The following is a 12,764-nucleotide window of genomic DNA, read 5'->3' on the forward strand; positions in this document are numbered from 1 at the left end:
CCCAAAGCAAGCCGTAAAAATGGCCTTCAGACAATACTGTAATGCAAAATCCCTGTGTGTATTTGCAGAAATGATACGGGGGTGTTTGTGTCAGACATCGTGAAAGGAGGAATAGCAGATACAGATGGGAGATTGATGCAAGGAGACCAGATATTGACAGTGAATGGAGAAGATGTTCGAAATGCTAACCAGGAGGCTGTTGCAGCTTTGCTAAAGGTATTGGGAAAAGAGAAGGTGGATAACAGTGAAGAATTGCGATCCAGACTTTTTGAAAGCTTTAGTTTTATTCAGGCTGAGTTCAGACTGTTATTGAGATGTCAGTGAGAATGAGCTGTGGATCCAAATTTAAGCTTCCTGAAGTCTAGAGCATTCAGATTTGGACACTTTGCCTGATGAAAATGGGAGTAGTGATCATGAAGAGTTCCATATATTTATAGGGCAATAGAATACCATTAGCTAGAACAACCTAAAACTTAACACTGTATTTTCTCCAGCAAACTGATAACTGGATAACTATCTCACATTTTTAGACAGGTACTCAAAACTGGCTTTAAATGGTGGAGGATTCATCAGAGTAGTTGTGCCAAAAAAGTGATTACTTTCATAATTGATAATGTTCATCTTTTTTTTTTTTTATTGTGTGTGTTTAGTGTCACCTTACATGCATTAAATGCTATAATGCATTTCCCAATTACTGAGGCATCTAGTATAAAAAATTGCTGTTTCAGAGAGATAACTGAAGTAGACTCCTATCTGCAGCTCTTGGAACCAGAATTTCTGTTCTCAACATATTTTGTGCTTCTGATGTCCTCCCCCTGTTTCCAAATCAGAATGAAGTCAGATACACAACATTTCCTGTGGTCTGGCAGGAAGTCCAGCTGGTCAGCCAGCTTGTCTGTTTTCCATCCAAGGTTTTGAGACATTCCTGCTGCATGGTAAGAATTCTATCAAGTCAGCATTTTCCAATGGAAAACGCTTCCACTGGAAAAAAATTAACAGCCACTACTTATAGCTGACGCTTGGATACATAGACACACAATCATGCTTATTTGCACTCACATTCGAAGGTATATTTTTCCATTTCTTGAACATTTCCTCGAGTTGTGTTTTGTTTTGTTGTGTTTTTTTTTTTTGGGGGGGGAGCGGTGAGGGGAAGGTTAGAAAGAGGAAGTAGGAGAATTTTTTCAGTATTTTCAGCACATGTGTAAATGAGAATGCCAGAACTGGCATCTGTGTTCTGACAGTGAACTCGACACACTCTTGGGTAATAGTGCTTTTCCATTCTTATGTCATACTTTATCTAAGGACAGTGCATTTCTTCTTCATATGCTGTACTTTTACAGCTCCTCCATATTAAAATGCCGTTTTATGTGTAAAGTTTCTTTCATTTTCACAAGCATTTTGGAGTATCTAATTGAAGATTCTTGTTTCCCATTTATCATTTGTATATTCATGTTTTAAATACTTCATATCACTCAGTAGTACTTGTAATTAGTTGTCCTAGCCCTCAGAAATGAGGCTTTTAAAATACCTCAAATATATTATTGTTAACAACTCTGTTTTGTTCACACAGTATAAATGGAGTAAAGCACAATCACTCACATGTAGGCAGTCACCATTTTTGTTTTGTTCTGTTTTGGTTCACGAGGGTAAGATCTAGGAGCAAATTTTCTTAAAGTGCCTGAAGTGCATTTTGCTAGAAAATTATTTATAATCTTTGGAAAATCCCAATATAAGTAGCATGAGACCACTAGAACGTGTTGTCAGTCTGAGAATTCCACCTGTTCTTGCAGTGTTTCTTTGTAAGTATCCCTAAACCATATGAAAAGCTGGTAATTTTTTTGCCTCATTTGACTTACAGATTTATCAAATGCGAAGAGAGAGAAAGCTGTAATAAAACTAAATGTGAATTGATGTTTCACATGTTCAGTTGGAAAGTATTACCTCCCACTTTCATACATAATTTTTAAAGCTCATTTGTGGGTTTGCATTTTATGTGAGGCTGTGGTAATTTTAGGTACATAGGTACTTCCTCAATTTTCCATTTTGGACAAGAGTTGTCCATGTGATTTAATATGAGTCAATTCATACAAGCAGGAAAGAATGGGTTTGCTCGAGCTTTGATCAAGTCTTTCCCAGGACATAGAGAAGTCAACATTATTTTTTTTTAAAAAAAGCAATTTATTAATAAATCTCCTCTCGTGTCATCCCTGAGAGAATAGCAACAGGATATGAGGTATGGAAACCTTATTTGAATGGATATGTCCTGTTGTTGGTTTTGATATATTGGTCTATTTCTTACTGTGAATTTTCTGACAAATACATGAACCTCTCTTAGGGTAGTACAGCTAAAGCATGATAAATAAAGGCAAACCTATGTAATATTAAGTTATTTGGATGCAGAAGCTCATACTAATAACTTCCCAGTGGTAGAAAGAAGGAAAAGCAAAAAAGCAACAAACCCGTGAAATTTCTGTATTTGAATACATTGCAGATAGGTGGTTCTCTTTTGACAGTACTTGTAGTGTTTCAGAAGTCCAGTTTTCTAAATCTTGTTTGTGATAATAACTTATCTGTGTGTTTCCAAAACCAGCCTAATGTCTTGGTTTCTAAATATTTGATTGCAGGGCGAATTTTCTTCTGAGACTTGGATTTAATGTATATTTCATATATATAACAGTATAATTAAAAGCTTAAAGAGTAGTGAAAGGATTTTCCAATATGCAGACAGTCTGTATCACCCAGCTTCCTGTGGAGAGTCAGATGCAGAAATGTCACTTAAACTACAGATAGGTGTTTGGAAAACCTCCTGCCCAAATTTCTTTAGTTATGGATCCAGAGTAACAGATAATTTCAAGAACCAGAGAGATATGACTAGCTACCAGCTTAAATAACATGTTCTCAGTCATATCAACAGAAATAACGATTAATACTTCTAGGTGTTGTACTATTTTTAGTGCTTGTTGTGAAAGTGGTCAATTTCACTGCTCCTGGAAACATGCCATTTGAAAATATATGTTGACATTACAATTGAGAAGCCAGAACTACTTCCTGTTAAGTGAAAGGTGACAGAATTAGTCTTCCTATGCAATTTTCTTATCTGTATTCTAGTAGTGGTTAATCCAAAAAGTACTCTGCTCAGTATCATGGTGTACTTAGTTTGTGTGGCTCTGATCCTGCCGTGAGCTCTGTCTGCTTGATGCTCATTGCAGGGTTGCTAGCCCATTCTTTTCCCCTCTGTCCACGTTTTTTTCTTCTTTGACTATCTTAAATATTGTCATAGGCTTCAATGTTGTAAACAGAAAAGATGTGTTATAAGTGACTGGTTCTTTAGTGTTCATTAGGTACAGTAAGACTAGAGGTCGGAAGAATAAAAGCTGGTCCATTCCACTCTGAGAGGAGAACATCCCAGAGCAGCCAGGTGTGTAACTGTAAAACTACCTAGTTTGGAAGAAATAATGGTTAAGTATTTGGTTAAATGGTTAAATGGATGACAGTGATTTTCCACATACCTGATCCAAGATGAAGAAAAGTAGTTTCTATGTACTTTGCAGCTTTTCAGTAACCGTTTTATATGTTCACTTTAGCATATTGTACCTGTTAAAAACATGATGGAGACAAAAATGTATTCCAGAAATGGCTTCGCTGTGTTGCCAAGTCTGTTTTTTTATGGCTTCAGCCTGGGGAGCAGAGAGCGCTCTGATTCTCATTGATACCAGGAGAAGTTGGAGTGGACTTTAAATCTCTTTGTTACTTTAGGAGTGCTTGGCATGCAGTGGAGTATTGTTTCAGTAAACTTAGTGAATTTCTCCACTCCTTGTGTATTCTTACCGTAGTCTTGGTCATCAGAAGCAGGAAACCTGCACCCTTTCCATCAGGCTTCTCTCAAGTTTATTTTATTGTTGGTCTAATGGTAGAGTGTTACAAACTAACATCAGTTTGTATGCAGGAATGCATCCTTCATGTGGTAGCAGCATATATTGTGATTCTCTCCAGTAGGAGCTACATCTCTGAGAGCTTACTAGTTATCTCTGAACTTTCTCTGGTTATAAACTGAGTATGCAGATCATCAAGTAATGCAGATAAATAATTTTAAGAAAAATCCTAATTAAACAGTGTAAAGTGATTAGGTTAAAACTGGGTATGACTGAAATGTTAGGCTCTCTTCAAAACGGGTAACGCCAAACAAGATGAAAACATGCAGGCTCTGCGTGGTCTTAATCTAAGTTGATAAGTAAGAAGAAACTCACAATGTTGAATGTTTTTGAAGAGTCTTTAACAGTCAGCAAACTAGTCTCTCTAGAAACCATGTTGTTCCTTTATATTGCTCTGCAGGTATAGTGAAAATATTTCTGGAAATTTTGCAGGTGAAGCTGAGTGGAGAGCCTAATCTTTGTTTCAGTTGATGCAGTGGGTGAATATGAATGTATACATGAGGATGTATAAAGATCTTTCTTTTGTATTCTGTTCCTACCTTGATAATGATGGCTAATTTTTGCACCAGAACATCTCTATGAATTGATAAAAGGTGCAAATAAAAGGGCACAGTCTGGCCCTCAGAAGCAGAGCTTGAAAGCATTGCATGGGGTGGTAGGCGTGCAGCCTCTGCTGATCCTATGATTTTTCAAACAAGGAGCCCTCTAGAGTGACCAAGAAATACATGGAGTTTCACTGTGTCAGCTTTAAGTAGGCACAGAAAAAGTAAAATACAGCAAAATCCACTGAATACAGTGGGTTACAGTCTTACTTTTATCAACTGGGTATCTGAAGCTGATCTCTAATCCTGGTCTAACACTGTATTTAGGTCAGCGAAGGAAGTGGCAGTCTGTCATCATTCAGTGTCCCGGTTTCTGGGTCCAGTGCTCCTGAGGTCTTTGAAAGTGGTCTAAAGAAGAATACCAGTAAGGTTTCTTTGGTGCTGTCAGTATTTTGTACGTGTGAACTTGTAGCTAAGATCTTTCATTTTCTCTAAAATGTTGTCATCATGTACTGTAAGTGTAAAAGTGATTCCTTAGTCATTAAAATGCTGCAGGGGTGGTTATTGTACAGTACATCATATATATCTTTGAATAGCTTTTTATAGAAGAAGCTAGCAGCTTATTATACGAGCAGTTTAGAATATGAGTTGAGCCATAATTTTCTGTTTAATCTAAATACGTCTTCAGTCAAGCTGTCTATTCATAGAAATCCAGATACTCTGTAGTTAAATTAGAATAGATGAGAATAGACAGCTGTCTCATGCTTAAATGTAGAACAAAGTTACTTCTGACCAAAGTATTGCTAGCAAATAATAGGGGTTTTTTTCTGTTCCATTTGACCACGCTTAGCAGCCTTATTCCAAAAGTTATTTAAATGGAGACAATGAATAACTTTTTCACCTATTCTAGAAGTACTTAAATCATATTAATTTAATGACAGCCACTTTCAAAATCTATTTAAAGCGTATGTCTATAATAAACCAGCAGAAAGTTAGAATCATCATAGTGGTTTGGAGAACTTTAATGGAAAAGTTTCCTAAAAATTCTAGTTTAACTTTTCTTTTTTAACGTTCATTTGACAGCAACTTCTGAAATACAGGGACTAAGAACAGTTGAAATAAAGAAGGTAAGTTACAGCATCAAGTGATATATATAAAGGAACAGGTTTTGTAGATGTTGTCAATAGGTGCATTTATGGAAAGGAAGAAATCTGGCCCTGCTAATCATTTTGAGAGAGGAATTGCTCTGGCAATAGCTAATTAATTTGCCTGTTTTTTCAGGTAAAGCCTGTGTGATCTCTACTGCCTATATTTTTATGTAAAATCAGTGTGATTTATGCTGTCACATTTTGTGACCTGTTTTGAAAGCAAAAGGAGGAAGGATTAGTAAGAGATAATGGGACCTAGTTTTACTGTTATTAAACTGAGTTAAAACCAGATTCCACTTATTGAGGTCAGGTGAACTGCACCAAAGTTGCAAGCCCATTATTTGGTATTTCATATTTTTCTCCACACATATTTTTAATGGGTAGACTCTTACATGACAGCTGCCAGGTTTTCAACTGTGAAATTCAGTTGACTTCTTACTTAGAGGAGCATGAGATCCGAGTCTCAGGCGGCTTCTGATTGTCCAAAATACTTATACTCATTTGACTTTGCCTGGCATCTAGTTCACTTGATTACATGGATTGTATTTAGCTATTCTTTTTTTACAGTAGAATCTGCAAATACCAGTTTATGATAGCAGTTTTCGCAGTTAGGTAGTAGGTTGTTGTATGGTAGTGAACAGCTAGTTTTGTTCTTCAGCAATAGGACACTAGGGGGAGCATAAAGATTAATTCTAGTCTTCGTGAGGTTCATAATAGGAGATTGATACAGACAATATTAAGGACAAGCAATCCCATCTGTCCAGTTTTCCTTTCCCAAATTTCTATGCTGACATTAAGGGTCTGATGCTGAATTTTGTATGTATTTTGTTTGGTTAAGATAAAGCATCCAACTAAGCAAACTGTCACCTACCACTGATAGGAAGAAACATATATTGTTGCTCTCTGTGCATTCTCTAAATGATGCAAAATGTATTAGCTTAAAAAATGTTTTGAGAAATAGGAGTTGTGATATTCCTGAGCTAGGGGCTTTAGTAATTTTTTGAGATAAGGCTACAGTTCTCTGCATGTATTTTTCTTTCCAGAAAAATATAATATTTTTTCATTACAATAACAGGGCCCCGCAGATTCACTAGGGGTGAGCATTGCTGGAGGTGTAGGAAGTCCTCTTGGAGATGTTCCTATATTTATTGCCATGATGCATCCGAATGGAGTTGCAGCTCAGACTCAGAAACTCAGAGTAAGTTAATTGTTAAGAAAGTTGTAAAGATTGCATGAGTAATGCACAGTAATTATTCTAGGCAGGCAATAAATCAGCAGTTTAATGATACAGTCATAAGTGCTTCTGTCTGTGACAAGAATTTTTGCTGTTTGGATTGATGAAACAGTAACTCAGATTTGTAGCATGGTAAAAGGTAATTGCTGAAAGATACTAACTTTGGGAAGACAGTCCTCTTGGATTATAGAGGTAGTCATCTTGTGAAAGTTAAAAGTAGAGAGAATGGTTCAGGATGATGGATTCTGTAAATGAGGTCCACTGATGAGCATGGTGGTCATTCCTGCAACTGTAGGTATCCAGTCTGGTTTATCTCTCATGTTTTCTATTCTTATCTGCCTTAGGATAGAGATAGTACTTTTTAGGTTCTAGTTAAAGTGAGAGGTCTTATCTGATACAGCACTCGCATGCATACTGTATCCAATCTGTACCAGAGGTGGCTGAATTTGACTCATGGTCCTTGGAAAATGGATGGTGCTATTTCAGGATTAATTCAAACATATAATCTCTGATGATAATTTACTACTTCAGTCTGCCTGTCTTCAGGTGGCGTGCAAAATGCATCTCTTTTTTTTACATGCTGTATATTCGTAGAGTATTAGGATCAGTTCAGTAAAGCATCATTACTTTTTTACACTGAATACACTAAACCAGTATAATTTGCTAATTATGGTGTTGAATTTTCTATTTTTGTATTGTGTTATTATGTAGTTCAAAGATGATTTGCCTTAGAGAGAAAATGTACCATGAACAGTTGCTGATTTCTTTCTTCCTGTCCAGTATCACTGATAAAATCTGGCTAAATGCATATACACAGATCTGATATTGTTGAAAGAAAGTGAGAAATGAAACTATGTAACTTAATTTATTGTTAGTTAGATTTTCTACACTTTCTTCTGCAGGTTGGGGACAGGATTGTTAGCATCTGTGGAACACCTACTGAAGGCATGACACACTCCCAAGCTGTTAGTCTCTTAAAAAATGCTTCAGGCACTATTGAGTTGCAGGTAAAAAAATCTTCAGTGACATTTGGAATATTTTCTGAATAATATTTTGTCAGCTGCTACAATGAATTATTTAGTGTCAGCATTCTCATTTTACTGGTTTACAAACTCTGTTCCTAGGTTGTAGCTGGAGGAGAAGTGAGTGTCATAACTGGTCAACAACAGGATCCACCTACGTCCAATCTTTCATTTGCGGGACTAACTTCAACCAGCATTTTTCAGGATGATTTAGGGTCAGTGACTATAGACATACAACCTCTGTAGCCTGTTATTTTAGGTGGAACTCAACCCAAAAAACGTACAAATTCTAGCAAATAATGGATCAATTGTTTGGCTTAATCATGATATACATGGGCATACCACATTTGGTATACATGGGACCTTTAGGCTGTAGGTCTTCTGCATTTTTCATTATGTGATTTGCTGTGCTGCTTTACTTTGCCCCTCTGTAGAGTTATGATGTGATTTGATTTCTTCTCTGTAAATACAGCTTCCTTTGTTTCACTGAGCCTTGGTAGTTGGAATTAATAGATATACCCAAAACACTTTTTCTCAGACTTAAACGGCAAGCCCCTTTCCACAGTGGTACCTGCATTTCCATGTTGTGCTTCCTAGCTTGGGGCTATCAGGAGCATTGAACTGTTCTGGTGTACAAGGTATACTGCTTCTGGTATGCTGCAAGGTACAGCTGTGTGAACAAGCTTTGCCTCAAACTCTGTTATAAACCCGAGGCATTTTTCTTCTAGAAACAGGAAAAGAGAGAATGCAGATTCTTTAGCCACATAGATCTACTTCGAAAGACAGAACTTCAGAATTTCTTATAGTCAAAGTATATTTGGGGAAATGTTCCTGTATGGTCTGTACAAATAGTCTATCACGATCATATATTAGAGGAGGCGATACATAATTCAACCTTGCAACATCAACTATTGGGGCTAGTTTTAGACGTTTTTTAGGAGTTGTAATGGGCTACAAGTTTTTTAAAGTAAGTGTTTATGTGTTGTGGTAATTGGAGGTACTGGTATTACATCTCCACTTCACTTAGCGCGCACTGGTAGTGCGTCATTGCAGGTGTAACTATGCCTCCAGCTGTGCAGAAGAGGTGTTTGGAATAGCTACTTTCAAGTAACAGCGAGCACATTAGACAGTTAACAATGTTTTACATGAAGTACAATAGCCAGTTCATGATAATAAAAGCATTTGTAGTTTTAGTGGAAAGGGAAATGTATTGCTTAGCTTGAAAGGAAAAATGCTTTTTGTTGAATATTCTGCATGTTAAATCATAAGTTCAGACGACATCTCAATACTCCCTCTCTTTTTCTTAGACCTCCTCAGTACAAAACCATTACTCTGGATAGAGGACCAGACGGCCTAGGCTTTAGTATTGTGGGTGGTTATGGCAGTCCCCACGGTGACTTACCCATTTATGTGAAGACAGTGTTTGCGAAGGTAAGTGTAAATTTGTTCAGTCAATCCATTTATTAGTTAGTTCACAGTGGCTGCTGTCTTAAATAATGGCCTGAGTTTGAAGCCAAAGGATTGTTACGGTTTCTCTCAGCTTTTCTTCCTTAGTGCAAGTGCTCGTCAGAATGTGCTTGCAGCATTTGAAGGCTGTAGTCAGAGGAAGATTCAGAATTTCCAAATGCATGTGATTCTGCATATGGCAGAGTCTTCCTTAAATCTCAAAACTGAAATTGTGCCCATACTTAGAAAAACAGCTCCCCTGCCTTATGTTTAGAGTGTATTTTCTTCAGTTAATAGAAGGGACTGTTTTATTTATTTTGACTGAGAGTCTGAAAGGTAGACCAAGATAAAATAATTGAACTCAGTCTGGATCTTTGGAGAAGTTCAGGTACTGACCTGGATTTGATAGTTTGGACTGTCCTAGGAAACAGCCCTGAGTCGGAGAAAACTGGAATTAAGAATCCCAAACTTTTATGGTAAATCAGAGTACAGAGCTGGATATTGATTACTGATTTTCTTATACCAGCTGCTGAAAACATCTTCAGGTCTTGAAAATTTTACTGCTATGATAGTAGAGTTTAAATGTTGTCATAGCTGGACGAAAAAGGTTAAGGGAATATAAAATTCCTGTAGGTCTGATTTCTAGATGTTGTGAAACTTAAGACAAGGCAGAGCATACTGCAGTACTAGCAGGCTATACTACAATTGACTGTGTTTGAATCATTGAAAATCAAAACAGTTTTAAGGGGGTTTTGTGCACTGAATCCATCTTACTCAGACCATAAGGACAGTGTGGCAGGGAGAAAAAGAAATGCATGAGTCTGCAATTACATGTTGTATCGTTTCAGGGTGCAGCAGCAGAAGATGGACGCCTGAAGCGGGGGGATCAAATCATTGCTGTGAACGGGCAGAGTTTAGAAGGGGTGACCCATGAGGAAGCGGTTGCTATTCTGAAAAGGACAAAAGGAACAGTCACTTTGACTGTTTTGTCGTGAACTGTCTGCCCAAAGGGGCAGGGTCAGTAAAACTATATTATTTACATTCCACATAGCAAAGAGAATGGAAATGTTTATATAGCCTTCTTGCTCTTCCAGCTTCACAGGGCTGTGTCACAACAACACTGAAGAAAAATAGCATTTAACCATATTTTTGTACACAATAGAAGTATTTCTCTTACTGTCAAACCACTGGGATTATGTTATGTCAACGATGGAAACATGGGGATATTTTTCACATTAGTATTATAATGAATGCTTGTATGCCACTAAAAGAAAAAAAAAAAGGAATGTTTGCATTAATAACCACACAACTAAACTAGAATGTTTTGCTAAGAGGCTTTGGATATTTGAAATATGTTGGAAAAATGATAAAGTCACCAGTCAACAAGGGGTGGCATGGGCAGCAGTAGTCAGAAAAGAGAAATAAGATTATTGGAGAAAGTAAGTATTAACAAAATATGGAATTTGGGGAAAAGGAAAAGTATGTAATGTGGAGGCAGATGATTAATGGACTTAGATGGTTATTTGTATTAATTTCACCATTCCCAAGTAGAAGGAGCAGGGTAGGTGACTTGGGTGCATTTTTTTCTTGTCTGGTGCATTTTTTTCTTGTCTGTTCATGTGTTTAAATTTCCTAAGTCATGGTATATCAAAAAAAAAAAATAAAAATCTGTGGTTTAGTTTGGCTTAGGTTTGTGGCGGGGGGGTTTGAGGCAGGCAAAATAAACAAGTATGTGTTTATTTTTAAAGGAGAGGGCTTGTGCTCAGGGATGAAAAATCCATTTGCTAGTGGAAACTACTCTGGTGAGTGAAAGCACCCAGCAACTGCAGTATGAGAAGAACTATACTTTTCTTTTATAATAGTAGTGTTTTCTAGCATTTATGAGTGTGAAAGCAACCTTCCCAATATGAAATGTATGTAGGTGAAGGTTGTCCTCTTACAACATGCAAGATTAACTTCAGGCTCTGCAGACATTTCTGTGAGACACTTGAATCAGAGCCATAAACAAACCACTCAGGGCAGGTTTACTTTCCTGCAGACAGAGACTTGTGGATATTGGTTAAGCCAAGGTGGAAGAAGTTGATGTTATGGTGTTGCTGCCATTATCGGTAGCAGCAAAGATAGAGTCCTCCTTGGACGAAGGAGGCCTAAAACCAGGAGTAAAGGGCTGAAAATTCCTCCCAGTGAAGGTGAGTAATAAAAGACAGCAGTGCAGGTGTTTCTGCATGAGCATTAAGCAGAAGAGGAGAGTTGAGGGCTGCAAATATTGTTTGGGGATTATTAATTTTAGAGGCAGAAATAGAAGACGGTGTCTAGTAAGTACAGTGCAACCATGGAGCTGTTCTTTGGGTAGCAGTGTGGTCAATAAATTTATCAACATTCTCAGTTTCCTAAGTAGGATCCTCACTAAAACTTTATCCAAAAACTGCACTCACTGAAACCCTTAGCGGATTGTAGCCTGCCTTTGCCTCTGCTCCTTCAAACGGGCTCTTAGGAATCTGGCAGATAAAGCACACTTTGCCAATGGTTCACCTTTCTGCAGAAAAATTTTTCCAAGTCTTTTGAGGGAGAAAGATACCTAGCTAATAAGCATGCTAATTAGCAGCAAGACCCTTTGTGTTAATTAGCAAAAAAAAATTGTATCAAAAGGCCACCCTGTCAGTTTTTATTTAAGAGGAATCTGAACTGAAAATACAGGCAATGGTAAGGCCATTATTAGGGGAAGATACAAAAGACTAGCATTTGTTTTAGTGGAACACAAAAACAGTATTAGGAATGTCTGTGAAATAGTATTAACAAATTGATAGCTATGTCTAAGTGAATTAACTAAAAAAAAGCTACCCTCTGTCTCTTTAACTGTTCTAGAAGTTACACTGTGATATGCTAAGATGAAAGGAAACAGATGGTACTGTTACTGGATGCTGTTGTTATTGAATTGCTCTTCTATACTTATGCCTTGGTTAGAGTGAGAAATGCCTACATTAGAGTATGTAAAGTCACTTTAAATAGTATCTATATTTGTAACAGAAGTAGTGTACAGATACTTTGTTACTGCTGTTGTGTCGAAATGGAGGATTTAAGTGAATAAATTCCAAACTGTCACAACGAAGAAATGAAGTTGCAGGTGTGTTTCTTGTTCCTTTACAATATCATGCTTGTTCTGTTGTGAAAGAGTAATTCAAAACAATTTAAATTAATTAAAAAAAAAAAAAAAAGTCATTACGCTTTATATGAACCTTAAAGCATCTACTAAAAATGGCTTTATTTGGATTCTAAGATTTTATCTTTGCTTGCAAACTCTTAGCAAATCCATGAGACCAGGTGCCAAAACTATGACAAGCAGAGGGGAAAAAAAGGATTTTGCAGACTTCAAAAGGCAATGGCAGGGCACATCCCATTTCTAAGGAAGAAGAAATTATATTAGGAATAGCAGTAAT

At 37.1% G+C, this 12,764-nt stretch overlaps 1 protein-coding gene across 29 annotated transcripts in view; it reads left to right on the plus strand.

Moving 5' to 3' along the window:
* The window catches only part of MPDZ (multiple PDZ domain crumbs cell polarity complex component), a 98,648-nt gene extending 86,157 nt beyond the window's left edge, over positions 1-12,491 (plus strand). For 11 of the 29 annotated variants that reach the window (XM_063321467.1, XM_063321468.1, XM_063321471.1 and 8 more), the window contains 9 exons: positions 69-216; positions 3,335-3,421; positions 4,805-4,931; positions 5,561-5,604; positions 6,701-6,823; positions 7,762-7,866; positions 7,984-8,096; positions 9,189-9,312; positions 10,176-12,490. In XM_063321467.1, the coding sequence (XP_063177537.1) occupies positions 69-216; positions 3,335-3,421; positions 4,805-4,931; positions 5,561-5,604; positions 6,701-6,823; positions 7,762-7,866; positions 7,984-8,096; positions 9,189-9,312; positions 10,176-10,322 (1,018 nt within the window). In that variant the 3' untranslated portion in view covers positions 10,323-12,490. Of the gene's footprint in view, positions 1-68; positions 217-3,334; positions 3,422-4,804; positions 4,932-5,560; positions 5,605-6,700; positions 6,824-7,761; positions 7,867-7,983; positions 8,097-9,188; positions 9,313-10,175 lie in introns of all 29 variants that reach the window. The other 18 variants (XM_063321462.1, XM_063321482.1, XM_063321463.1 and 15 more) reach the window with 5 other exon arrangements.
* Positions 12,492-12,764: the final 273 nt, after the last annotated feature.

This window comes from Chroicocephalus ridibundus, chromosome Z, assembly GCF_963924245.1.
Source record: "Chroicocephalus ridibundus chromosome Z, bChrRid1.1, whole genome shotgun sequence".
Lineage (NCBI taxonomy): Eukaryota > Metazoa > Chordata > Aves > Charadriiformes > Laridae > Chroicocephalus > Chroicocephalus ridibundus.